This window comes from Drosophila elegans, unplaced genomic scaffold (genome assembly GCF_018152505.1).
Source record: "Drosophila elegans isolate 14027-0461.03 unplaced genomic scaffold, ASM1815250v1 contig_476, whole genome shotgun sequence".
In the NCBI taxonomy this organism is placed as follows: domain Eukaryota; kingdom Metazoa; phylum Arthropoda; class Insecta; order Diptera; family Drosophilidae; genus Drosophila; species Drosophila elegans.
The window spans coordinates 12,885,309-12,913,120 of NW_024545863.1; the positions used below are offsets into that span (position 1 = coordinate 12,885,309).

A 27,812-nucleotide genomic window follows, 5' to 3' on the forward strand; every position below is an offset into this window, starting at 1 on the left:
TTTCTGGTGGAGCGGTAGCTTTTTATACCGCTGCGCATGCGCGACGTCGCGAACAATCCACACGTCGACGTCGACGCAGGCAGCGGCAGAGGCAGTGGCAGCGGCAGAGGCATTGCAACGGTATTCGTAGCAGCCAGCTTTTCGTTTGCTACGTGTCCGCCCTCTCTCTCTCTCTCTCTCTCTCTTTCACTCTCTCTGGCCTTTTTCCACCTTAGCTTACCTGTTTGGTATGCAGGCAGCGACGCCGGCTGCGCTGCTTCAGTCGCTGCCAACGTCGACGACGGCGTCTATTGTTGTGGCCCAAACCATTTGTCAATTGATCTTTTTTTTACCATGCCTGCGCTTTGCATTTTTTCCTTTTCTTTATTATTTTTTATGTACTTTTTAAGGTGGGGGTTGCAAATGGAATTTTTGCCTGAAAAAGTTCAGAGCATTGTGTGTGTGTGGTGTGTGTGTGAGTGTGGGCAACTAGCATTCAATTTGTATTTGCAACTAATCACGGCTGAGGGCACGGCATCTTGCAATCGAAAAGATAGTTATATTCATGGCTGAACTTCACCTTTTCTGCGGATGAGTCATGCTCGCTTTGTTTTACTTAGGTTTCTACTTAATAATATTTATTTATCTATAAGTAATTACTTTGCTGCTTCAGCTTCCTGAAACTTAAAAGCTAGTCACAATCATTGATAAACTTTGCCATTATAATGTGTGAATCATAGAATTATATTATTTTATGCAACCACTTAACATTTATAAATGTAATTATAGAAACATTGTTATTATTATTTTTTTTTTTAATCGCCAATGTTATTCTGTATATTTAATGATATTGTTAAGTGTATTTGAAATCTAAGTTTAAATTGGTTAATCATCAAGCTTTAAGTTTGGTTTACTTTCTTTTTATTTAAAGAACTTCTAAATGATAAAATGTTTCATTTTGCATTTATTCATTTGTTTCATTCGTTAAAAGATCTGGCCTATTGCATTTGTTTTCAATATGGAGTATTAAGTTTATGTAGTTACTTCATTGCACAAGTAACTTTTTCTATGGCCAGTAAACAAATCGCGTATACGCCGCATCGGCTGCTGCAAGCGAAACTCATAGCTTAAATTTAATCAACTGCATTAGCATGATTTCCTAATGCGATGGTCAACCGGTGGCCGGCAATGCAATTCGAATTATGCATCGATCTGCCGCTCGCCAGCTCTCCCGTGAAGAAAATGAAAATAAACAAACGTCGAGAGCCATTTAGCCTATAGTCACTCAACTGGCTGGCATTTAAAACAGGCCGTCATCTCGAATGCAGTGCGTGCCAGTAAAAGGTAGGCCAGCCAGTTGGCGTGGCTGCTATTTGTTCGCTGTTGCTTTAGTTGCAGCAGCGGCTATTAAAACTGACCCAGCTCGGCGGTCAACGGCAGCCACTCAGCGGCGCCTTCGAGTGGCAAGAAGCAAAAATCACACAAAATGTGTGCAATTAAATGCAAGAAATGTGATTCAAGGTTTCGGAATGCAGGAAGAATATGAAATTACAGTCAGCGACTGCTGCAGAAAAACTACAGCTGACGATGATGCCATGTCGAACAGATAGCACTGCGAAAAATGGTTCAGGCCATTCAGAAGAACAAATTGAATTTGTACTGTAATTAGGCTATAAAAGGAAGTATATACAAGTTTTGAACTTAAAAAGTATTAATATATAATATAATAATATATTTAAACTATTAAAATGTTTTAGGAATTTGTTATTTTAAATATCTTATTTAATTTCTAGATAAGTCATAAATGTAGTTATAGATTTTATTAATTTGTTTTCATATAAGTTGTTTACCCCAAGTGTTTTATAGTTATAATATAGTAATGATCTTTAGAAGTTTTGTTAAACGTCTGGCCTTTAAAACGGCAAGCAGCAGCCAAATGTGTTTTTTAACTTATGACGGTCTTGCAATAATTAAGGCTATTAATGAGCTAAATAATACTTTAGCTTAAAAAGGCGGAATTCTTTCTGTAGCCTGCACTCCCAAAGTTATTTAACTCGAACGCTCTTAAAGAAATTTCGAGCTATGGAGCTAATTAAACAAAATTGATTAAACGTGATTTTCTGCTTGTTATTTCTAAAAAACTAGTTTGACTAATAGATACTTCGAGAAGTTTGATACTGTTTGCTGGCTATAATTTTGTATTTATTAACAGCCCCAATGTTTGAATATTTTTTCCTGTGTTGGGCCCGAGTTCAGTTGAGTTCGGCTGAGTCGAGTTGGCTGGGCCCGTGTGTTATTGAAGTGGAGGCTAGAAGACTTGCGGCTGGCGGGCTGCCTGGCTGCCTACATGTCCAGGTCCAGACAGCGAACCAGTTTCAGAAGTGCAAAAGCAACGGCAGCAGCAGCCCCAACAACTACTGGATTAAGTGCAGCAAAAACAACTGAGCTACCTTGTCAGCTATGCTTTCGCTTTCAATAGCAGTTTGCCACCGCCGCCGGAATAGTTACTCATAGCCCAGTTAGCTTTTTCTTGCTTTTGTTTCAGGAGCTGAAGCCTAGATTTTTCGGGTTCTGTTAGGGTTAGGAAACTAGTTTGCCATGCAGCTGTATTCGTTTTTTATTTATTTTTGTCTCCTTTTCTTTTTGCAACAGGGCGTAGCCATCCAATTGAATGCCAAATTATGCCAGAGCCGTTTGAAACTCGGCTGTCTGCTGTCCAGTTAAAACTATCATAGTAATTTGCGAGCACAAAATTAAAAAAATATTTGAAAAATGCAAAAATTGCATCAGATGCAGGCGGGAGATTGTGAGCGGTTTTAATTGTTGATTTTAGCAGGCCATTTGTGGGTGGGTGCGGTTGCAGTCTGAAGTCTGAAGTCTGCAAACGCCATCGCCATCGCCATCGCATGTGCAACGCGGAAGAAAAGTTGTTTGGCCCGAACCACACACTCCCTTCCCCCTTCCCCCTTCCCCCTTCCCTCTTGCCCCTCCCCTTTCCACCTTCCACTGCCCCTCACACGTGGTAAGTGCATGCCATTTGTATCGCACAGATACTCAAGCTCACAGATACTCACCGACCGAGTGATTGTGAGTGCGCTGCGATCGGTGGATTATTTTTAGTCTGGCTTATTTGGCCAAGCGGGTTCTTGGGTATTTGGCAAGTGCATTTGTGAAACGGTAATTTGTCGTCGAGTCGCGTTCGTGACTGGAATCTTTCCAATTCCCCGAAACCCGTTAGAACGGTTTCCATTTAATTACGCCTATTTGTGTATACCCCTGCCACGCTGCTCATTGAAATCCAACTCGGTTCGACCCAATTCGATGGGTGTGGTGGAAAGTTAGGCCGTTAATTGCATCGGGAGGCTAGGTGTCACTCCGGCATCAGCTGCGAAGGTGGAGTGAATATATAATATCAATAGTGTTGGCTAAGGTTGCATGCAAATACCCGTGATACTAGGTCAGAGCCAAGGTTCAGGCCGGATATGGCCAAGAAAAATGATATAGATTAGAGAACATTTTCATGAAAAACAAAATGATTAATTGTTCAAATGAATTTTAAAAACCTGAATAAAACCCCTCCCGATTTTATCTTAATGTTCAAAAGGTTTTTGTAATTTGCAAAATGTCAAATATTTAATTAAAGTCCAATTAAGCACCATTACAGAAGTGTTTCGTACTTCTATCCTTACATTTAATTGCAGTGAACTTTTGGATAAAAACAAATAACTTTCCTTGTTTTCTGACTTTCAGTATTTGTAACAGCATTGTTAAAAAAAATTTTCAAAGAGCTTGATTCAAAATAACTTATAAAGCTGAAACTGTGGTAACGCCTATAGTTCAATGGTTATATTAAATATAACTTGAAGTACATTTGAACTAATGATTAATGTATTGCAAGACTAGATAAGATCAATAAAATTTAGGTGTTTTAAAATAGAATTAGAGACGAATACTTTTTAAGTTTGGTAACTCCAGTTGTTTTATGAAATATGTAAATACTTTTTGTTTATTAAAGCAACTTAAAAATAAGTAATAAATCGATATCAGCAAAAATATGTATTGCCTAGTTTTGCGAACATTCGAGCTCAACCTTTCTTACGATTTAAAAGTATACAAATTATACTGTTATTAAGGGACATTGAAAAAGTCACCAATTACTCTTGGTAAGCTCCATGTCATCAGGCTTAATCAGTGTTAATTGGTGACCTCAACTCTGGACCCATGAAATAACTGACCATCCTGCTTATAATCCATCATTTTAGCAACAAGATAATTATTTGACAAACGTTAGCTCCGCAGGCTTGACAACTGTGTTGAGTGTTTGCTCACCTTGTCTTCCGTTAATTTTTATGTCACTTAGTTTATGGCGGCTGATGGCCGCATTTTTACATAAGCCAATTTCATTGGCCAACCCCGCGGGGACGGCTGGAGATGGTGACTGAACAGCCGCGGGTCAGTGGAAAACTGCAGCTGGCGATGCAGCGGTGAAGCGGCGTTTTAACGAAACGTAACGCCATGATTTCAATATATTGAACAATAGCATTTCTTATTTTCGTTTCTCATTTCACAGCTTACAGATTTCGTTTATTAACTAATTTCGGATTTATGTAATCCCCCAAGTGGCAGGCCTCGGTCTCGACCGATTACACGCAACCACAGGCCGAGGTCAATGATCAGTGAAATTCACTTTCAAAATCTGTTGAAAAGTGCTTACTGCCAAAGCTAATGTTTCTCCCAGGGCGGAAGCCCGTGAGATTGCTGCGCAGATTAATGTGTAAGATCGAAAACTGAAGTTGAGTGGAAGAGCTTTTAGGGTGTTCCGAAATTGGGCACAGCCACCGCCCAAAAGCCGAAACCCATCAACCCATCATTATCATCATCATCATTGGCAGCACACACCTTCATTAGGCGGGCTGCATTTTACCACACTTGAAATCGCAACACAATGAATAAATCTGCATAATTAATTCCCACCTAAGATACTGAGTTAATGAGCTGGGTGTTTTGCACCGAATTGAAGGCAACAAACACGCACAGGTTGTTGACTTCTTCAATGTTTCGCCAGCTCACTTTCGATTTCGATTTCGGTACGGTTTTCGGTACAGCTTGGACACACATAAAATCCACATGCCGCCCAGATGTATTTTTAATTATGGCCATTTCACGTGGCACCGGCACCCCTCGAATAGCGAAACCCCAAATTACCCAAAAGCTGAAAGGCAGGCTGTAAGCCTGAACAACTGAACAGCTGAAGAGCTGAAAAGCAGAAGCAACCCCGTTAAGTAGAGCTTTGATTTGCATGCGAAATGTGCCGAAAATTGCACAACCCTGATGTATTTTTAATTATATTTGCCAGGCCCAATTTGTAAATGTCATTAAACGCAGCTGGCCTGCATTTAGTGGCAAGTTCAGTTCCCAACGGAGCCAAGGACAGGCCCATATTGTTATCGCCCCGGACATCTCTCAGTTTTTATCAAAAGGCCGGTTAATGTATTGAACACGAATCGAATCGGATCGAATTCGATTTTCGTTTCAGTTTCAGCTCCAGTACCAGTCCCAGTTTGAGGTTTTCGGTTTCGATTTCTTTCTCACCATAAAACACTGTTGCCAAAAAAGAAGACAACACAAAACGAATGAACGCGCCCTGGCAGAAACTGGGTTATAACCTTGAAATCTTGCACACAAAAGAAACGCTTTTAAATTCCAGCTTCTCAATAAATTCAGCGGACTTCGGAGGGGGAAGAAAGGCGGATTAATGCGACAGGTCGCAGCCCTGCCGAAAAATTTATTCAAATCTATGCTAAGTTGAGCCGAGCTCAATGAAAATGCTAAACACTGTCTCGGGATCGTTTTGAAATCGCACACCGAGTGTTGCCAAAGTTGCAGGCGGCTGCATTTCGAATTGCCAAAGGTCAGGCCCCATTGCATCTTCATCTTCATCTTTATATTCAGCTTCATCTTGTCCACCGGACAGTCCAGTTTTCTGCCACCGGTGGTGCTGATTTCGGTACTAAAGCACGACGTTGTTGTGGTGGTGCTGCTTCTGCTGTGTCGTCATCGTTGTCATCACGGTTGCCCCACCGAAAGCCGTTTGGCAACCACTGGCGGCGGCGGGAAAAAACAATTAACTATATAACGAAAATTTGTCCAAATTGCGACTGTGCGAGAGTGAAAGAAGAGAGGAAATCGAAAACTGGATTTATCATATTTACGGCCAAACACGCAAGAAAACAAGCCAAGGTCATTGCGAAGAAATTGTGAGGGAAACGTCCACAGAAACAAATCGTACTTGTGCTACAATATAAATTTAATATCAAAATATGAAAGTAATTTGCTGTAAATCCGTTGTATGATGTACTTTCAGTTTATGATCTGGAATTTAAATACATCAAAAATTTATTTATAAAACATATAAACCGGTCTAGCCAATTACCAAAAAAAATTATGTTTTTTTCTGTTTCTTAAGAAGTAAAATGTGTGAAAGAATAATTTCGAATGGAATACGATGTTTTGATATTCACACAAATGATTTCACTTTCTCTTTTTAGTTTTCCAAAGATTATTTTTGTCACTAGATTGGCAAAACTTTTTAAAATACATAATCTTTAAGGTAAGTAAAATAAATTTAAATAAAATATAGAAGTAAATATTAGTGAAGAAAAAAATAAAACCAAAATGAAATGCTAAGTCTTAAATCAGATTATTTTTTGTCCACTAAACTACTACCTACTATACATATTTGTACACTATTGCCGTCTCTTAATCTTTTTTTTTTGCTGTGTCTGGGATTCGTGGAAGTGGAAGGCAGTTGTTTTTGTTGACTGTTTGTCCGATCTGGCAGAACCACTTTGAAGTTATTTGCTGTTTTGCCCACTTGCAATTGCGTCGATGAAGATCTCTTCATTGGACTGGGATGATGCGACGTGTTTTGTTAAACATGTTTTGCTCGCTCGCAGAGCCCAATACCCAAAACCCGAATCCGGTTGCTCAAAAATGCGTAAAGTGGGACGATGTCGCTCCTTTACAAGCCGACCGCACAGAAAAGACATTATTAAAAGCCCGACAAGTGGCCGGGCAAAATGCCAAAACAAAAACACCAAATCAATTAACGGCATTCAATAGCACCACAATTCCAGTGACTGTCTTCGTGGCCCCGTTGTCAGGTGTTGATCAATAAAAATGCAACTGGGCAGCTGGCCCATCGCCATCGATCTGCAATCTGCGATTTGCGATCCACGGCTCGTTGCGTAATCCCCACTGTGATTCTTTGCGCAATTGAGCCCGAAAACTTGACCCAGGCGCCTTGATTAGGGCCCCCTTATCAGCCGCTCATTGGGCAGCTTTGGTTTGAACTTGAGGTAGTCGTAAATGGGGTTATCTATTACGAGGGCGATAGAGGAACACACTGGAAAAAAACCCAATATTTAATAATTTAATATTATAGAGTGACTAAAAAGAAGCATGTTGTTAATACTTTAGAAAGCTTCATCTGAGGGGATGTTTTTTAAAGCAAATTTGTTTAATTTGTTTTTAATGCTCTTTCAATGCTTGCAGAATTGCGCAGCTTACAAGTAAATAAAAATATTAAAATGCGTTTCGTTTAATAAAAAAAGCATTGAATCTTCATGATAATTGCCTTTCTTTTCAAATAAATCAGGCGGAAAGCAATTTACTGATTAGAAAACTATGTAGAGCTCAAACTGTGAAAAATGATTTCGTTTTATACTGCGTTACTATGATTGAACGTATAAAAAAATTTCGTTGAGTCATCTATGTGGTGTTTAGCTTAATAGTTTATCTAAACAAATCAATGTTGCAAGAAAGCAGTTTTCTGAACATGTTTCAATCTTAGGTAAGTCTTATTAAACATTTAACAATCATTATTCACAATTAAACCACTTTTTATGGTGCTTTCTACTTTGGACTCGAATTTTCTTTGAGTGTTTAATGCCCAATGGCAGCGAGGTGGTTGATGATTTTTTCGCCTGAGCTCCAGTATTTAATCCAGCAGAGAACGTGTAAGAAACTACTAGAATAATAAAGACACATAAAATCATGCAAAGGCGGAGCGGATTATTAGTAGCCATTTGCCTATGGATTTCCGTGGTAGGAAAAGTCCGTCAAATGTGAGCTTCAACTGTAATGTAATATTTTTATTATGAAAGAATGGAAACCTTGCCTTACTGGAGCATGAGGGCGAGTCCATCAACAAGTGCATTAAGAGGTACGGTGGAATAACTCCGGAGATCGGCGAGCGTCTCGAACGCTTCAAGGAATGGTCAGAAGGCTACGAGGAAATTCCCTGCTTCACGCAGTGCTACTTATCGGAGATGTTCGATTTCTATAACAACCAGACGGGTTTCGACAAGGCCGGAGTAGTGCACGCCTTTGGAAGCCCAGTCTACGAAGCCTGCCGCAGCAAATTGGAGCCAAAGTGGGGTTCCAGCCCCAGCAGCTGCCAACATGCCTACGAGGGCTTCCACTGCATCACCAACGTGAGTAGACGGCGATAAGACAAATGTCAAGGAACCCCATAAAAAATGTTCCTAATATTAATTTTTCAAAATATTGCTTCCGAATCTGGAATCACAATCTACTTTTTGTATTCAAATATTTTTTTTTAAGCAACAATGGTTTAATATTATAATAGGGTTACTAAAGCTATTTTTTTTAAATAATTAGTGGCTTCCCATGCATTGGAAACATCAACTAAAAATAACTGTTAAAGAAATTTAGAAATATTACTTTTAATAATTTAATTTATTTTAAACCTTGTATATTAATAAAACCATTTACATTGACAAGATTATCTCAAACTATTTAGTACCACCTCGCTATTTTCCAAACATAAAATGCCTTTGCATGCTTAAAAAAAATCAGCCAAAAAATATTTTCATAAAAGTTAAAAATATGAAAAATTATTTTCAAGGAATTTGTTTAATATATTAATTTGTAATTGATATTTTTGAAATTATTAAGTTATTAAAACCATTTATATTTAAAATACTTTTTTAAACTCCAGATTATTACACGAAATTAATTGTTGAATAGAACTTTAAATAGTTTTATTTATTTTTAATTGCTACTTTTAGATTCTTAAGAAGATATATCTTTGATAAACATTTACGAAAACAAGTATATTTTTATGATTATTATTTATATATACGTAAGGTTGGCTCAACTGCACTGACACTTATACTTCGTAGATGGAGAGTCACCCGTTCACGTTGATCGATGGCATGTCGAGCATCTCCCCGGCGGCCAAGGATGCGATGAAGGACTGCCTGCAGGATGTGCACCAGGACGAGTGGAGTAGCTTTGCGGAATTCGCCCAAAATCCCGTCAACGAACCGATTCCATGCTTCACTCGCTGCTTCGTGGACAAACTGCGCATCTTCGACGAGAGGACGCGGCGCTGGCAACTGAAGGCCATGAAGCAGGAGCTGGGCGTTCCGGCCAATGGGGCTCGCATTTTGGGCTGCCACCGCCAGAGTGGCAGGGATCGATGTGCCACTTACTACAAACAGTTCACCTGCTACGCCATGGCCGTCTAAGGAAAATGCCCTCTCCCAAAAGTGTTTATCAATTTCAATCTACAATTTTAGAATTGTTTAAATAATTTTAATTAAATCGATCATTTTAAAAGATTGTCCTAAACTTATGGGTTCGAATAAAAATCCTAGGCGTGTTTAAATTAATTTTTGGTTTGGAAGAGTGCCTTGCAGGACACTAATACCACTAAGGTCTTAAGCAGAAGCCTTCATCTCCTCCATTAGCTCGTTTCCGTTTATTCGCTCCCAGCACTTGTACTCCTGATACATCCACGAGCACTTGTCGCCCGCCTCTTGTCGCTGTTTCTCACTTAGGCGGCAGCCACTGTAGTCCGCAGCGGAGGATGAATCCTCATTTCCGATGGGTCCAAAAGCCTGTTGCCAATTGGCCAGTCGCCAGTTGCCCGCGGAGTCGTAAAAGCCCATGGCATCGGCGAAGCATTGGAAGAGGCAGGGAATGGGCTCCTTGGCCTTCAGCTTACTGTACTGCAACAGCTCCACATTTGTGGCGTTCAACTGGCGGGAACACTGTAGCAGGCTGCTCAAGCTGGTGCCGGCATGCATCTCCGCCTGCTTCAGACACCTGAGTCCGCGGTAGGCGAAACTGCAGCCATCCGAGGATGTGCGCCGCAGCTCGAACCTGCAGTAGTTGTACACATCGGCGCCCAGTTCGTCGGTCAGACGCTTGAGCCTCCACTTGTTGGCCTCCGTGTCGAACCAGCCCTTCTCCCTGGCCAAACAGCGCATCAGGCAGGGCAGCTCCTCGTGCGTCCACGACGGATACCGCTCCAGCTTCTGCAGGTCGCCGGCGATGTTCTCCGGCGAGCTCAGCTCCCGCAGGCACTTCTCCAGCGTCTGGGCATCACCAGAAAGATCAGCAAGCACCTGTAAAATATACATCTTTGTAGTAAAATACAGTGCAGTGTAGAAAAAATAAAATTCACAAGTGTTGGGACTTTCTTTTATAGTGTACTTTTTAATACTTTAATGTTGTAGTATTAATAACATATATATGGCACAATTCAAACTTAATAATCTTATTAAAAATTAGGAAGCGTGCATTTAGTCTTCGATTAATATAAGATTTGACTCAATAATACCTATAAATAATATAATGCAAACAACATAAATATATATTTTTTTTAGAAATAATTTAATACTCAAGAGTTGAAAGCTATGACGTTTGGTCTGTAAAAAGACTCATATATTTTATAAAAATAAATAATAAGTAAAATACTAAGAATATTGTTAAAAAAAAATCAAACGCAATTAAGGAATCATTTTTGATTTGAAAAAGTATTTTTTAAGTAAGCATAACATGACAATTATTCCATTAGGTCGTGAAGCTTGCTCAATCATTTCTTTCAACATTGACTATCTTTTTGAATGCAAATCGTTTGAAATACAGAATAACGTATATTATATTTATATTGATTTTTTTAGTTTATTTATTTGTTTTGACTATTTTTTTCTGACTATGTCAGTGAGAAAAGCCACATAGCCTTTGAAAGGTTGCATCACAAAATGGGTAAATTGCAGTATTATTCGTATTGCAGTATTATTTTGGGACTTTTACTTAGACTTGTCTGATTTGCCTCACCTTGCTGCTGATCAGGAAAAGACAGAGTAAAATCGTCCACGGGGAACTGGAACTCATCTCTCTGCGGCCGATGCACAAACTGAAGTAGCTACGAAAACATCCGCCCGGCGAAGTCAACAATCAGCTGCCGGCGATGCAGCGGAGGTGGAGGTTATCAGTGAGTCGAGATTACGCCGGCGGGTTCAACGAATGCCAGTTCATCCGCCGGAGAATGGATGTGGATCCAGTGGATGTGAATGCACAGAACAGAATCAATAGCGCGTGGCTCGATCGCCTTGGTCTAGGTCAGTTCTACTTGGGCTGCGATCAGTCTATATTTTGAAAATGTAGGCCGAGTTAGATTTTAGAAAGCTGAATAAGCTTGGGAAAATTGTTACAAAACAAGGCAATTAAGGCTTGGGAGGTTACGAAACCTTGTTTGCTATGCAATTAGTAAAGATGTTGACTCGTTTTCTGCTGCAAGCCGGATAAATAAGCACGAAAGGCAATTGTTTTAGAGACGAAAAACGTTGTCTAAAATTTATTAATAAATGTATTTATTTATTATGGGTTGCATACAATTTTCGCCCTGAAGCAAAAGATGATTAAGAATGAATATCTAGAATATTGAATAGCCTGAGGTAGGTTTAAGAATAAATGTGTTATAACTATAAATTTATTTAACGCGGAACTACAGTACCAAAAATCGACTTATTTTAAAAGCATGTTGATATTTTGGTAATTAAAACTCGTTAGAGTTAAAGTTTGATAAGGCTGAAATAACGTTAAAATTAGGACAAGAGAACAAAAAAAATTGTAACAATAAAAACAGGTTGAACCAAGAGAGAAAGCAGAATTAGGCAATATTTAAAATTTCGGACGAATATACAATATAGCTCCAAAAGGAACAATCGGATAAATACAAAAATATTCATAGCTTCACTGTTTAAACATAAAAGCTTTTAAATCAAAATACAGTTTTTTTAAGAATATTAAATTTTGACATAAGCGGCTAAGGTAAATATACTTCATTTGCTGAAGATAGCTTTCTTTCAAGTTGTTGATATTTACCATTTTTTATAGGAGCTTATTGAAATAGTGTCGGAGTGTCAGATGGACAGATGGGTTTATAGCTTAAGAGATAAAAGTTTAATAATAATACCCTCGGCAAGGGTAGAAAAAGCTTTTAATAAACCCATTATGGGATATTTATTTTTATAATCGGCCAAAAATAAATCAGTATTGAGAATAATAAAAAAAAGTTTCAAAAGCAAAACAAAGTAAGTCTGAAAACTAAAATTGTTTATTTCTACAATATTCTCGGAGGTGTACAGTAAGGGGGGACTATATCACATTGCAGTTAGGCGAAGACCTTGCGCACCACGTGGCGGTTGATGGGCAGCCAGCAGGAGAAGACTCGGTTGGCCCAGGTGCAGACGTCCGACTCGGCCTCATTGTGGTCGATGCACTTCTCCAGGCCGTGCTGTACCGTGGACAGGTCCTTGCTGCTCTTGACCGTGAACTGCGCGATCATGGCCCTCTCGTTGAAACCCTTCTTCTCGGAGAAGAGCTCGAGCTTCTCCAGGAAGCACTTGACGAAGCAGCTGGTGCGCCGGTGGGCGGGGAACTCGTACTCCAGGTACTTCTCGAAGATGTCGTCCGGCACATAGAAGTCCTCGCGGCACTCTTCGAAGGCCTTCTCGGCGTCCTCGTGGTTCTTCACCTGGTACTTGGCCGCCGTCTGCAAAGTAAGGAGCGGGTAAGGAGTCGGCTCCATCAGCAAGGGCAACCACTGGGCACTGACCTGGGCCACCAGCAACGTGGCGACGGCTGCGATCAGCAGGAGCGATTGGGACTGCATTTCTGGCTCGAACGAGGGCTCAAGTGCGAGTGTGCTAACGGGTTAAGCGACTAAGTCGCGCCAAGATTTTCCATTATCTTTATATGCTCTCGCTCGATGGCCCACACGAATTTCTTGGGTCGGACCAGATTGTGGCGCTGAGTTGGCACAGTAAGGCCTGGCTAGCATGGATCGCAACTGTATGTATATGTATACACTGGTGAGAGAAAAGTGGTAAATCCAAATACTAAGACTCAGTTAAAATATTTTCGCTTTGATTTTCAGCCTATTTTAAACATGAAAACATTATATATATTTCTTAAACTTCATTGGCTATTTTCGGAATAATTTGTAACATCTGAATATATAAATTAAATTTAAATTATATTAAGCTTATTTATTCATTTAAAACAAAAAGGATTAATAATATTATAATATTTTTCACATTAGCTCAAATATTGTTATACTGAAATAAGCAATTTAATGTGGATTGTATTTTATGTTGAAACGTTTTGATTAATTTAACTTGTAATTTAATAGCCATACATTTATTTTTACTATCCCATATTTTTGTCAGCTTACATAACATTATTTTGCTAATGATCTATAATTCTGTTTATAATTCAAGCGATAATGATATAATATATTTCGCTTTTATTTCAAATTGACCTATGAATTTGTCTAAAGGTTTACTCAACTGTTTGTGCTTAAATAAATTTGAATGTCAAATTACTTCTATCATTTGGAAAATTAAAAAGCATGTTTTTTTAGCTACTACTAATAATACTAAAAACATTATTAAGAAGCGATTTTCTTAATAATTGGGTATTGCCCTTTTCTAGACTAATTTTCGCTAGTTAGTTTCGTTATATCCGAAGTCTACTGTGCTAACTAGCCAAACCCGTTGCTGAGTGGCTTCGCTCCGATCGGTGGTGCGGCGGTGTCACTTGGTGGTTGGCGCTTGTGGTTGGGACGGTGGTGTGGCACCCTTGCGTCAGTTTGCTCTTAAAAAACGAAGCAAACAGATCGCCGGAGTTAAGTGAAGCAGGCGCAGCGGTGGCGGAGTGAAACTGGCGAACTACAAAACTGGTTTATCCACAGTCGCAGTCGAAGCCGAAAGTCGACGCCGCTGTCAACAGCTTGGCTGTTGGGCTGAGCTGGGACCTGGACGGTTATATAATCGGCAGCGGTGCGACCGTATAATGGTTACGTTTTGCTTAAGCCAATTAAACGATTTGTTTTCGTTCCACAAATTTACTTGGCCTGTGCCACACATTTGTGTGGCTCTGAAAAATGTGTTTGGACCCGTTTGCCATTTGTTGTTTCGTTCGCTTCGCCTTTTTTTGCGCTGCACCAAATTCTAACACCTCGATGTCAGCTTGCTGCACACTTCCGCATCCCGGACAAATTTTTTTCACACATTTATTTGCCCACCTGCCACACACACGAGGGCCGGAGTGAAAAATAAAACACTTTGTTTGTTTACTACTACTTTTTCTGTCACGTGCCGGCAGCCCCTGAAAATAAATTAAATAAATTATTCAATTGAATTTATTTATTACCAACCAATTTGGACGCTCAACGGACTTTTGCATTTGTGTAATTAACGGCAGTTCGTGGAATATTGTGGAATATTGCCCAGATTGTAAAGGCCCTTTTGGCCAGGTTGGAATATTGAGAGCCGGTTCCATCTGCCCTTTCAACCAAACATCCTGGCCCATCGTGGCCCTCGAGCAACGTCCATTTTGTTTGGCTTTTACTTTCGCGGCATGTCAATGACATTGGTGTGGGCTCTTGAACCCATCCAGGAAAGGACACGCTGGCCAAAAGGATGCACTCGGAAAAATGTTATAAAGCAACTTAAAAAGTACAGATTGTCTTAATAGACAAAGTGCTAAGCACAAACCTTTACTTACATAAACAAATTAAAATGTTAAATTATTAGCTTTTAACAATTTAAACGTGTTGGTATATTAATTAGGAAATACAACAGGAGGGTAAAACAATTACTTATCGAATCAAAAAGTTGTATTACACTCTTAATAACTTCATACAAAAAAACACTATAATTTTAGTGCCTTTAATTAAACTTTGGTTTTAAAAATATTTATGGATGCATTTTATTCACACAATAATGTGTTTAAGCATATTGGTCGAATAATGAGGAAGTTTTTCATGTTGTAAAACAAGAATTTTATTACACCCAATTTAAAACAAAAAAAAATAACACTATAATTTAAGTGGCTTTAATTAAATTTTGGTGTTCAGGGTAATTTTGAATGCATTTTAGTCTTGCATTTTTCTAAATGTTTAACAAGCAGCAATCATTTTTGCAAACCTTTTTTTTTAAGTGCGGCATGCGTGTTCGCCGAAGCAAAAGTAAAAGGCTCCTGAGGGCTTAACCTTGGCCAACGTATTTACTTGAGATTATCGCAAGTGTAAACTGATATTCCCAATATGTGAAAGCACCAGGCAATTTAATCAAATAATTGGCCAAAATCCAGTCGTAGCCTGGAGATGATTGCACAGTAATTTAGTTTGAAAATTTAACATAGATTATGTTATCAGTTGAAAACAAAAGTCTTTGCTGATAATACAAACCAAATACCTTTCCCATTTTCTGATGTTATGTCATGGCAAGGTTTCGTGTGCGAATTGGTACATAAAATGACGCGTTTAATGCTAAAACCATTATTGAAGCTAAGCTCTCGTTTACATACCAGTTACTACCATCGAAATTGACCGGAATCCAGAACTAGCCTCCTCCTGGGAAATAAATAAACAAAACGGAAATGTTTGTGCAGGGCAAAAATTTAAAATAAATATTTGAATTTTTGGAAACGTCGACACACGGCAGTTTTATGGGGCCTGCCATTCCCAGTCAACGTTTTTTCCCACGTCTAACGTGAATGCCATTTTTTGGCTTGGCTTTCGTTTTAACTTTTGCTGCCATAAATTGCGCCAAAGTGCAGCTGCCCCGCCGGCATGTATTTATTTAAAAGTGCTAAAATATTTGCAAAACGCTTCACAATTGCATTTCGACCCGGACCGATTCCCATTCCATCCGCGTCGTTTTTTTACCACCTGCTGAGGGAGAAGAATTTTACGATGGCCCGCAAAAAAATATTGAATAAAAACCAATCGCCTAAACCCATTCAATAATTGCGTTAATATGCAGTCAAGAAAAAATGCCAACAATATTTAATTAAATCCAGTCAGGGCATAATTGATTTTTCCCATCGAATGCTGAAAAAACGCCCAACCACATGAGCTGGCCAGTTCGGTAATGGAAACCAACTACTAAACAGCGCTTGCGGGAACAAAAAACACGGCGCAAACAAAATCAGAGCTGTGGTGTGTTTTGTGTGTAGGTTTTACGCAGATTATAATTAGGCCAGTTCCTGATTGAATTTGGCCCATTCGATTGGAAAGTGGTATCTGCGGCCTTTGGCTTTAAAGTATTCAGGAGCTACGCCTCGCTGACCAGCGAGTAAACATCGTAGAATTTTATTATTGTTATCCCAGGGTGTCCTCGAGAGCACAAACAACTTCCAGCTCAATTAAAAAAAAAAAGACACAGAACAACAGAGCAACAGAGAGCAACGAAAACAAATGCCAAAAAATTGCCAGCAAAAAGCGCACGATGCTTTGAGTGTTTTTGTGTTCTTCTCTGGCAGCGTACAACATACAAGCTACAACCAAATGTAAATTCAATTGCCGACCCTGTGCATGCGGCAGGCTGTGCGCCACAGGATATCCGGATGGCAGCCATTTTTAGGCATATCGCATGCCTTGACCGCCCGGCAAACTAAACAATAAAATTTCATGGCCTTTGGCCCGAAGTGCAGCAGAAAGGGCAACACTTGCAAGCCAATACGCTCCTTCCACAGCCGGGAGGTGCTCCAGTTCCAATTCTTGCGCTTTAAGGCAGAGCGCCAATGTCCATAAATCACAAATTGAGCTGCGGTGTCCACTTACTTTGGGCTGCGACCAATACCGGTTGCCGCCCTGTCGTCTGAGGCTCGTATATTATGAGCTCATATTAAAACATTTTACACACAATTTCGCCTGCAGTCGCCTGGCAAGCAGTGGCAGGCTCCACTCCAGGCATGAATTATTATGCACCTAGGCGTATACGCAATGTTTAATTTTCAACTCGAGCAACGCGCTCTCCGCTCACATAAATTCCTAGGGCGGCCGACAAACGACTTGTTCAATTTCTCCGCACATTCAAACATACGTACTCTATGTATATACATTCCCATCCTGTGCTTGGCCCCTAACGGACAAGTTACGGAAGCAACTAGGATGCACTCAAAGAAAAAGACACTCTACATTTAAATTTACATCTCTTTTAAAGTTTAATTTCTTTTAGAGACTTTCAATGTTCGGGTTTGCTAAGTGTCCATTTTTATTGGCACTTTTTCTTTTCATTATTATTTGTTGTAAACATTGTGTTACACCACTTATTTGGTGTTTAAATACTTATGTATTTCAGCATAAAAATCACTTGATAGATGCTACTATTCTAATCTCTAAGCTCATGTAATTGTGCATAGCAACAAAGTTATTAATAGAAGTACGTTTGTGCTTGTAAAAATTCGGCGAAATTCGAAAGGTATTAAAATCTTGTTGAGTGCTTGCTGCAACTGTGTGAACTATATATATATGTATAGTAGGAAAGGGCTGCGAAGGAGAGTGACTTTTTAGTGGCATGACCAGACTACTGCTGATGGCGGACCACGTACACATGTCGAAAACTAACTGCAGCCTTCGCTGTCCTTGCCACTCCTTCGGTCCTCGTCATCATCAAGAGCTGCAAAAATTTCAGCCATTTGTCCTGCATGCTTGCGGCATAAAAATATGCCAGGGCCAGCATTTTCATGCGGGTCATCTACTTGGGTCCCAGACTCCCGACTCCCAGCAACTCGCAAAACCCAACTTCAAACTCCGAATGCGAGTGCAGCTGCAGCGCCTGAAAGTCAGGCTGCTACGTGTGTGTCTGGACCCTCAGAGAGTTTTCGGTTTTTTCGAGGCCAGCAATTCTCTGCTGCAACTTTTGGGGGCAGGGCAAAAATCACACAGAACTGGGCAAAAACAAAACTACTCCTAGTTGGCTGGAAAATAACAAAAGGGGCGAACGAAAAGGGGGCGCTCAGCAAATGGACTCTGGCTAAAAACGCTGCTGGCACTTTCGCAAAACATTCCAAATACAAATAAAAATCCAAGGCATGTGACTCACAGCAATCATTTCCAATGCAAAATAAAATTTCATTTTGTTTTACTTTACTTTGCTTTGCTTAGCTAGCCAGCATTTGTCCGCCGCCTGTCTGTCAGTTGGACATGTTTGTTTACGCTTCATCATGTTGTCGTTAGCCGCTGTCCCCGGACCTTGTTCTCCGCTCCTCCTGTGTCCAGTGTCCACTGTCCACTGTTCAGTGTCCTGAACCAATGACACGATGACATTTTAATATGGCCAGTAACTTTTGTTTAGTCTGAGTCGCCGTCTCCTCATCCTCACCGTCATCGCAATTTGCCCAGAGATTTCCAGCTGTGTGCACAGGGCTAATTCAGTTTTATTAAATATTTTTCACGCTTCTCGCATCCATTTCCATTCTTCGATTTATTATTTCGCTTCTCTTAGGTAAATTACTGCCTGATTTGTTATGAATCGAAATCAAAGGTAATGTAGCGCATAAAATCAGAGTCATACCGACCTGGAACACATATCGCTAACCATGGCAGACCCCCCGCCCCCAACTCCCCCACTCCCACACATTCAATTGCCTGTCTACGTCTGTTGCACGTTCAATTTTTCATTACTCATGCCTCAATCAATCACAAAAAATGCGATTTTATTTCGTTTTGATGCGTATTATAAGCGTTGATCTGATGTGTGTGTCGGCGAGTGTGTGTATTTCATTTTCTTTATTCGAGCATTTCTTTCACGCTTCGCCTGCTCGAAAAGCTCAGACTGAGACTGAGACTAAGGAGGCGTGGCTGGGGCCCACATGTGGTATGCGCGTTATATTTTGCATTTCGGCAGCATGTGCGTGTGCATAAATTGAAATTTATATTAATTTAAATGGGCAATTAAGCGGCAGATATTTGAAAAGGTTTAGCGTAAGCTCCCATAATACACGCAAAACCGCAACAGGCAAAAACTCTTATTTTTATCGCCGATTTCTGCCCTGTCATGCCATCGAAAGTCAACGAAAATGCGAAATGTTGCATAAGTATAATCGGTTTTTTACATTTCGCAGAGGGAATTACAATCGCAAGTCTTCAGTTTGCCGGCGTACAAAGTGTGTATAAATTCTGAGAACAACCTTTGGGTACTTGCCTTTCATCTGGCAACAATCAGCCTTTATCTTCGGCATGTTCATCTTGGGAAACTATTTATAAAAGCGGCTTAGGGAACGAACATTCATTAAGGTTTTTACACACGCTTAATGATGACTATCTGACTATACAGAGAGAGAAAATATCTAGAAAGCTTGAAGCCTTAGAACATTTTGAGACTTTATATTTTTGCTGATAGTCTTTTGTAAAGGTTTGCGCATCTCTGAACTTAATTTTATACACATACATAGAAACTCGCACAGTTTTCATACTTTAAATCTTGAATTCTTTGTTGTCCTATTTTTTTAAAATACTTGTTTATCAATTTCATATGTTTTAAAAATTAATTTGAATTCAATGAAGACGAATTACACTAATCGCTGATTGACCATTAAACATTAAGAACACATATAGTAAATAAAATAATACCTTGCCAACGGATCTTTCAACATTTCTATATGTGTTTAATGAATTCGCTTTTTAAGATTTTCTGGGTTTTGGTGGGCATCATTTTTTTTGTGTAGCTATAGGTCTAACGATTTCTAATGGCAGCACTCCCATGTTGGAGGAGCAGCTGCTATTCCATTCTTGAACTTCCTACCGCCCAACACGCCCACTTTCGAGTCAAAAACTCTGTGGAGAGTGACGTGTCGATCGGTTCTTGGCTTCTGAGGCTCCTACGCTGTGTGTCAGAAACTGTTTTCGCCCGGAGGACTGGCAACAACTCTTGGCGTCGCTGTTGTCGCCGCTTTGACAACGCCTTTTGTGATTGGAATACAAAATAAGACACAGCACAATGAAGCCACAAAATCTGTGGAAGACGAGGCATTGGCTTTTGGATCGGGTAGATGGGAGGCGGGATGTGGATGTGAGTGTGGATGGAGCACACAAATCAAACGCATCTGCCGGTGGAGGCAGGCAGCTGCTGGGAATTCGGAAAGAAGTCTGCGCCGTGTGTATCCGACAACTGTCAATGTATCTTGTAGTTGGCATCGACTGGTAATTACGTGACGTTTTCTTGATAAATTGTGATTCGTGGCGTGATTTGCAGGCGGCCATTACTGGCGACTAATGTGCGGCATGCTCTCAGAATTGGAACAAACGCCAAAACGCTTTGATTTTAATGCATTTCTATTAACGGTTTCGCTGGCTGCCAACACCCGCTCTCCAGCTTGCCCAATAAGGCCAAAATGCCACCAGCCAGTCAGCCAGCCAGACAGCCAACCAGCCAGCAAGCCAACTCAGCGGCCACATGGTGACCCAGTTCGTCAGTGGAATCGACAAATACGAGGGATGGATTCGGGGAAGGGGCGCTCGATTCATTCGGCAGAGGTTATCAACCCAAAGAGCTGCGTTCAATGCATTGACACGATTTTTGGCTACGCTCCTGCATAATAACCAACTGCACATTAACAGTTAACGCCCGCACAATCGGCAGCACACTGCCCAAAAATATGAAAGCCACTTATCAATTCGCACTAAATAGAAAGTGCTAACAGGAAAAGGAATGGCTCGCTAATAAATTGTACGAAATTCGTAAGCCTTTTTAATGTTAATAGAGCTATTTTAAATTATGTTGACTACTAAAATTGTTGATCATTAAAAATCAATGGTAAGGGAAATTAAATTAATTAAATTTGTTTTATGCTTCAAGTTAGTGCAGAGAACGATGAGGGATATTTTACTAAAAGAGTAATTAATTAGAATATTAAATAATTCACAAAACTGTGAAAACTCCTTTTAGCTTATATCGCTTTTTTTTCTAGTTTTTGTTAATTACTTATTATCATCATAAGGTATGCAAAATTGGCAAGTAGATTTCGTATGTTTTTGGTATTGCCCAGGCTGAAATTTACATTTTAGTTGTATAATATTAACTGGACTACGTTAGGGCCAAGCTATTATTCACCAAAATCCAGTTGCTGACACTAATCAATTACAAAAGGATTTTATAATTATTAATGTTAAATTAAATTATTAATTTGGTTCTTATTAAAATTTTTCAAAACAAACCATTTCTGTTTGCCTATTTTCTTCTGAATTATGATTGACTAAGGAAATAGTTTTTGTTTAAGGTTTTTTTCCCGTGTAGACACTACGACCTGCGGTTTGGTGGGCCTTGGGTGGAGAACCTTTGCCAATTAGGAGCGGAGTGGAGGAGGACAAAAGCAGCACTTCCTGCTGCCATCCCGCCATTCTGTAGTTCTGGATGGCCTGGCTAGCGATCATTTGCGGTTGGCGCTGCTGACGATGCCTTTGCCTTTGTTTATTATATTGTCATTATGCTAATTTTATTTTCCAACCCAACTGATTGGCAGTCGCGCAAAGAGAGTGCATATGTACAATATATGTACAGTATGTAGCATGGTACGTTGTGCTGGCAAGTGAATGGCAGTGAGATAAATCGGCCGATGTTGGCGCCGTGACGTTAATGTCGATGTCATGTACTGCCTCTCGGTTCGCCTGCATTTGACATTTCGCACATGGCTTTCTTGTGATTACAGCTCTTACTCTTGTGAGCGCCTGTTTACCTTTCAATAAAAATTGTTGAATAATCAACGGCAGCGGCAGAAAACATCACAAACAGCAGTAGCAGTAGCAGCAGCAGTGCGATACGCGCACTGAAAGGTTCACTTCATTTCATTTCGTTTCGATTCATTTCAGCTTAGCTCAGCTCAGAAGAAAGCGTATTGCGAATTTTTTTTTTTTCGGTTTGACTTGATTTGCGTGATGTGCATGCGGAGCAGCGGCGGCGACAGGTTCGATTACATAATCCCGCAAATGTTATGGTATTTTAAGCACTAAATAAATAAGAGGCGTGCCAGCACTTAGCCATGCTTCCAAATGTCTTCCCAAAGTTCAGGCCCAGCCAAAATGGAAGGGCGAAAGGCAGAAACGAGCCGGCGAAGCCCGGCCAGAAGGCGAAATCGCGACTCAAACGTGAGAGGCAACAACGGGGGAGAAAGAATTCACTGGGGTTGTACCCAACTGATGTTGCACAATCCGAAGAATCGACGATCCAACTGACAGCTGCTGAATGAATGACTTCGGAATGCATGAATGATTAAGCTGTCAAGACCACACAATCATGTAGAACATCGGAATTGGAAATCGGTTTTTTAAGCACCTCAGGGAATTTCTGGGAACCTTTTCTTAACTATTAAACTATTTACTTAATTAATATTTTTTTATAATAAATTTGAATACAACGTCTTATTTACTTAAAAACAATACTTTTAGTTTCGATAAAACATGGCTATTGTTAGATATAACAATTAATACAAAAACAAAGGTTTAAAGGCTTGCCAAACCAGCACGATTTAATCCAAGAACAGTTTTGAAGATGGAAGTCTAGCTAAAGTGTGAAACCCATGCGTGTCACACAATCTAGGCAAAAAGAGAAAATTGGACCCCGTCAAAAAGAGAAGCCCAGAACCTCGCACTCAAAATTGAAATTTCAATTTTCAGCTAACCAAATCGAGAAAATAGGCAAAACGTGCCGGGCATAAGTGAAAAATTTCTAGCCGCAGCATACTAAATGCCGCCATGACCATATTTAAGAAGCCAGGCCAGCAAAAGTCATTTGACACATTGTTGCCGTTCCCGTTCCCGTTGTTGATGTTGCTGTTGTTGTTGCTGTTGCTGTTGCTATTGCTGTTGCTGCTGATGATGTTGCTGGCATAGCTGCAACTGTTGTTGCTGCTGTGCTGCGTCTGATGTTGCCAGTAGTCAATAAACTAAAACCGGTAGCATGAATTGCCGGTTGTGAGTTTGGGGCTGGCCAACTCGCTGGATTCGATGGCTCTGCCATTAGCAATCGCAATGTGTGGAAAAAGGTCAGCGGGCCAAAGCGTCGATGGCTTGGCTGGGTTGGGATTTCGATTGGGTTTTGGCTTGGAGCTTTGAGTTTTCAGTTCCAGTTCATATGGGATTGCGGTGGAGAGCACGGCTGCAATTTCATTGTCGGTCTGTGTGTGCAATGACAGTTTTTTTTTTTTCACTCAGCCAAAAGTTCAATGCACCTCGGGCGAAGCATGCATGCACAGAAAAAGATTTCAGCAATTCCACAGAATCTATTCAATAATGGTCTACAAAAATTCAAACCTTTTATAAAATGTATTTTGCTAAATAGGCAATCAACTTAATGGTTATAAGACGTAAGCGATAAGTAACGTAAAGTAAGTAAAAACACGCTAAATAAATGAATAAGATGGAAATGTGTATATTAAATGATGATCTCAATTTATTTAACATGCCCCTAAAACATATTAATTTTTTGATATAAAAAACATATTTCCATGAATTAATAATGAATACAAAATGATTGAAGCCAAAATGTAAATTTTAATCATAGATGCACATATTTTATTTTTTATAACTCGTATCATAACTCTTTTGAAAAAAAATATAATAAACTCAATCCAAAATTTGTAATTTTATCTTTTTTTTAATTTAGTGAACAAATTATTTAACAACCTTGAAAAAAAAGGTTTTGCTTTATACATCGTAAACCTTAATTAAAGAAAACATGAAATGCACATTCCAAAATGAAGTTACAAACAAATGTCATACCAAATATGTTTCTATGCAACAAATATATAAATGCCAAAATACATGTAGTATTTTTGTGCAGTGCATGTGCCTGTACCGCTGCTCCAACTGTCAATTAATGGCAAATGTCAGGGGCTGGCTTTGAAGCATTAATCATAATTAGTTATGCCACACGCCGGCAACAACAACAATGGCTATTGATATGTAAACTGTAAACTGTAAACAATTAGAGCTGATTTGAAAAATGTTAACTGGAGTTGAGTGTTGTGTTGGGTTCAAGTGGCAGCTGGTGTGTCGTAAGTCGTGTTCGGCAATTAGTCGCATTTAGGTTTTAGGGAATGCCGGCACCACCGTCACCATGCAACTACGTAACGCCAACGAGTTGTGAAGTTGTCTTGGTGCACATAACCGGATGGCTGGGATTTTGGCCAGAGATCTGGAGCGATTCGCCCCAAGAGGGGACAATGGCCACAAAGGTGATCTGTGCGTCAAGTTCGTGGGCGGAGGTTTATGCGTATCTTTGGGTCTCGTTGGCTAAGCCCTTCGGGAAGTTATCTAATCCAATTAGGAGCTGTCGGCATTACGTAAACGGCGCAGTTAAAGGGATTGGGCGGAGCAGAGAGCGGGTTGACACACAATTCACTGACTGCCGGCCATTGTTTTCGATTTAGTTTTGAGCAGCAACTGACAAAAATTCGTTATAAAATTGCACTGCCATGGACAGCGGCGGCGGCAGCAAAGCAAACATTTTAAACAATTATAAAACTTGTTTTACGCTTGACAGAACTACAAACAGCGGAGTGCAGCCAGCGTTTTGCCATCAAATGCGGCGTGGCTGTCAAGTGCAGTTTTCCCCCGTTTTTCAGTTCCTGCTCCCATTTTTCCACATCCATTTTACTCAAACAATTGTTTTGTCATCGGCGGCAGATGCACATATATTTTATTCATACATCGTTTGATGGCAGAAATAAATGCGATTTATTTATTTTTATTTAGTACGGTAATATACTTATTGCAAATCCATTGACAAATGTATTTATCTTTCAACTATGAGCATTTATCATCAGTTGGCCCTGGCGTTTGCTTTCATGGGACTGCGTTACTTTCAAGTTAATATAATTATAAGCTAAGGGAATATGTCGTTGGAGTCGGAAGAACTTGGAAGTCTCTTCGCCGTGATTGGCGATGAGGTGGGTGGCTTATAACATCATTACCAACTCAAAAGTTTTACCCACTTCCCCAAAGGACACTTGTGTCGGTTTTTTGCTCGGTGGCATTGGAGAAGTCAATGAAGATCGTGAAGCTAATTTTATGGTTGTGGAGAAGGGTAATTTAATATATTAATTATCAAAAAAAAAAGGATTGTATTATTTTGTTTAAGACCAATTGTGATACTAAGTGTATTTTATTTTATTTTTATTTTATTTTTTTTTTTATTTAAAAAATTTAGATTTAAAATGAAAAAATATTGATACCTACAAAATTTCGCCATGTATGCTATATTTACTCATCGATACAAATTTTTGCAGACACCACTCCCGACCAGATTGAGGCATGTTTCAAGAAGTTCCTGAACCGACCTGACATCGCCATCATTCTGATCAATCAGGTGTACGCGGACATGATTCGCCCCACTGTCGATGCTCACAGCCTGGCTGTGCCCACTGTGCTGGAGATTCCCTCGAAGCAGTACCAATACGATGCCGCCAAGGACTCCATTCTGAAGCGGGCTCAAGTGAGTTGGCCTGCGGTGGGAACTTCGACCCCTTTTCACACCAATCCATTCCCAGAGCGTTTTCAGCCCGCCCGAGAGGCGCTTCTAGCTCCTCAACTTTGGCAATCAGTTTCGGGATCGAAGTGAGAGTTTAATGAAAGATTTGCATAGTTCTCCAATGCATGCCGAATGCCAATGCCAGTGCTACAAAGTCGTTCGAATTGTTGCTTAAAAAAAAACATGCATAGATATTTTCACACAGAAATGATGGGGGAAAATAAAGCTTATACGTACATCAGGCAACTTTTCAGCTTTTGCGTTTTAAGGAAATTGCCAAAAAACTGCAGTAGCAACAATCTGAAAAGAGGAAAACAACAAAAATGCGTTGCGCTTGCAACAAAATTGAAAACAGCAACCACACAAAACAAATACAAAAGAAAGAAAAGCTATAACAAAAGTAACAACAAAGTGAACGAAAACGATACAAATAAGCGCTGAAATGCCAATACATGGCAAAAATGCAAGAAGAAAACCGAATAAAACCAAATAAAACAAAACAGCGAACCAAAAAAGGCACAACAGAAACCTAACAAAATAAAAACTCTTAAAAAGACAGCACATTTACGTTGTCTGGATGGCTCTGGACCGAGTTGCAGGGAAAGTCGGGGCAATGCGACTTCTTACGGGCTGCTTAGCGCAACAAAAGCATGCGAAAACAATATTCGAGCAAAGTATTTTGCGCCAACTTTTCGCACCAAGAAGTTGGCGCCGAGAATGCATTCAGAAACTTCTGTTCGAGTGACAAGTTTGCTGGAACCGAACCACCCAGAAATAGAGGAGGACGTAGCCCTGGTGGCTCTGCAAAAGCGCAGCCTAAAAGCAGGCAGCCCTCCAGACCTCCAGCCTTCCAAAGGCCGCCCGAAGCTTAGCTATAAAATTCTTAAGATTTGTGTAGAAGTCGACTAGTAAATGCATTTATAGCCATTTGGTACAAAGTAGCGCCCTGTCATTCAGCTTAGAAAGTTATCATATAACACATATAACACATATAAGAGTGCCTCATGGTGGTAAAATTATTTGTTGACCAGAATAACCAACATATTCAAGTAAAGGTCAATCTGATCATGTAACCATTATACTCACCTTTTCTAATTAGGTTTTATATCTGTCAAAGCCGATGAATGGTTGTAGTTAAAAAGAAACTGGTCTTTGACAGAAAATCTTCCCAATTGATAATAATTCATGCCGAAAATAATTATGCTGTTAAAGTCTCTTAATTATTTTCATCTTTTCCGGCTTTTCACAAGCCAAACGTTTTCCCAAAAAGTTTGTCGTCGCATTTATGTTATGTAATAACGCATTGTGAGTTAATGAGGTGTGACAATTAGGAACACTGAGCTGGCTGGTTGTCAAAAATCTGGACACGTAGTATACTTGTCACCCATCTATTCTTCAGCAGGCAGGTTTTGACAACAAAATGGCGTCGAGCGTTTTGGACCTAATTAGCCGCTCATGCCAGCCACAAAGGCCGGGGTGCACACGGCGTATGCGTAATTGCGTTACATGATGTCTGGCAAGCTCACTTTGCTGCAGCTTAGCTGTCACCTGCCAAAAGCATTCAGCAGAGGCCAAATCTGGCCAGAGGCTGCCAAAAGTCAAAAGAGACTTTGCTGCAGCGTCAAAGCATAAGCATTTCCTGATGCCTACGATTAACCAGTATCTAATTGGGAGGGTTTTCTATTAGGAGTTATGTTGGCATGGTATATTCAAATTCACCATTTATTTTATGCCTCTAGGGTGTACAGCAAGAAAATAATTTGTGCGCTGCTTTCGCATGTGTGGTATTACATTTCGACCAGCTAAAACACAATGCCGCAACATTTCATTTAATCGATTTTCTAATAAATCAAAGAATTAATCTGTTTGCCAAATAATCCACAAACGGATTGAATTTAACCGCATTTTGTGTTTTTAACCGGAAGCTTAGCTTTGAGTAGCTTAATATGCAAGGGTAAAACGCATTATAGAAATTTTGGCTTATCAACTAAATAAATAGATTACAGTGGAGTGCGTAAAGCTCTTATCTTCTCCCCAACTTTTCAAAAAAGTGAGCGCTTATGACACTAGCGACACCTGACCCACCTTTCAAACTTAAGACCAATTAAAATAATTTCAGGAGAACACAATGGGGCATCAATTGGCGGGAAAATGGGTGGGGCTGCAATGAGAGGAAACCTTTTAAAGCCCGAAATGGAA

The 27,812-nt window shown here is 40.0% G+C and overlaps 4 protein-coding genes across 5 annotated transcripts; 2 read left to right on the plus strand and 2 right to left on the minus strand.

Annotated features, from left to right (window-relative positions):
• The first annotated feature begins 7,972 nt into the window (after positions 1-7,972).
• LOC108148360 lies at positions 7,973-9,673 on the plus strand. The gene is made up of 3 exons (XM_017275379.2): positions 7,973-8,085; positions 8,145-8,474; positions 9,186-9,673. Exons 1-3 carry the CDS (start codon positions 8,035-8,037, stop codon positions 9,531-9,533), a joined length of 729 nt encoding a protein of 242 aa, XP_017130868.1. The 5' UTR covers positions 7,973-8,034; the 3' UTR covers positions 9,534-9,673.
• LOC108148359 lies at positions 9,579-11,232 on the minus strand. Its single transcript, XM_017275378.2, has 2 exons — positions 11,131-11,232; positions 9,579-10,415 (listed from the first exon to the last, which is right to left on the minus strand). The coding sequence occupies exons 1-2, from the start codon at positions 11,185-11,187 to the stop codon at positions 9,726-9,728; spliced, it is 747 nt and encodes a 248-aa protein (XP_017130867.1). The 5' UTR covers positions 11,188-11,232; the 3' UTR covers positions 9,579-9,725.
• Positions 11,233-12,394: 1,162 nt separating this feature from the next.
• LOC108148361 (general odorant-binding protein 99a) lies at positions 12,395-13,030 on the minus strand. Its single transcript, XM_017275380.2, has 2 exons — positions 12,914-13,030; positions 12,395-12,850 (listed from the first exon to the last, which is right to left on the minus strand). Exons 1-2 carry the CDS (start codon positions 12,968-12,970, stop codon positions 12,470-12,472), a joined length of 438 nt encoding a protein of 145 aa, XP_017130869.1. The 5' UTR covers positions 12,971-13,030; the 3' UTR covers positions 12,395-12,469.
• An 11,864-nt stretch (positions 13,031-24,894) lies between these two features.
• On the plus strand, positions 24,895-26,554 carry LOC108148222 (V-type proton ATPase subunit F). Of its 2 annotated transcripts, XM_041709326.1 has the most exons (4): positions 24,896-25,032; positions 25,088-25,169; positions 25,372-25,577; positions 25,633-26,554. In XM_041709326.1, exons 1-4 carry the CDS (start codon positions 24,979-24,981, stop codon positions 25,663-25,665), a joined length of 375 nt encoding a protein of 124 aa, XP_041565260.1. In that variant the 5' UTR covers positions 24,896-24,978; the 3' UTR covers positions 25,666-26,554. The 2 variants fall into 2 exon arrangements, with proteins under 2 accessions (XP_017130626.1, XP_041565260.1); XM_017275137.2 differs by having other exon boundaries at positions 24,895-25,032; positions 25,372-26,554.
• The last annotated feature ends 1,258 nt before the right edge of the window (positions 26,555-27,812 follow it).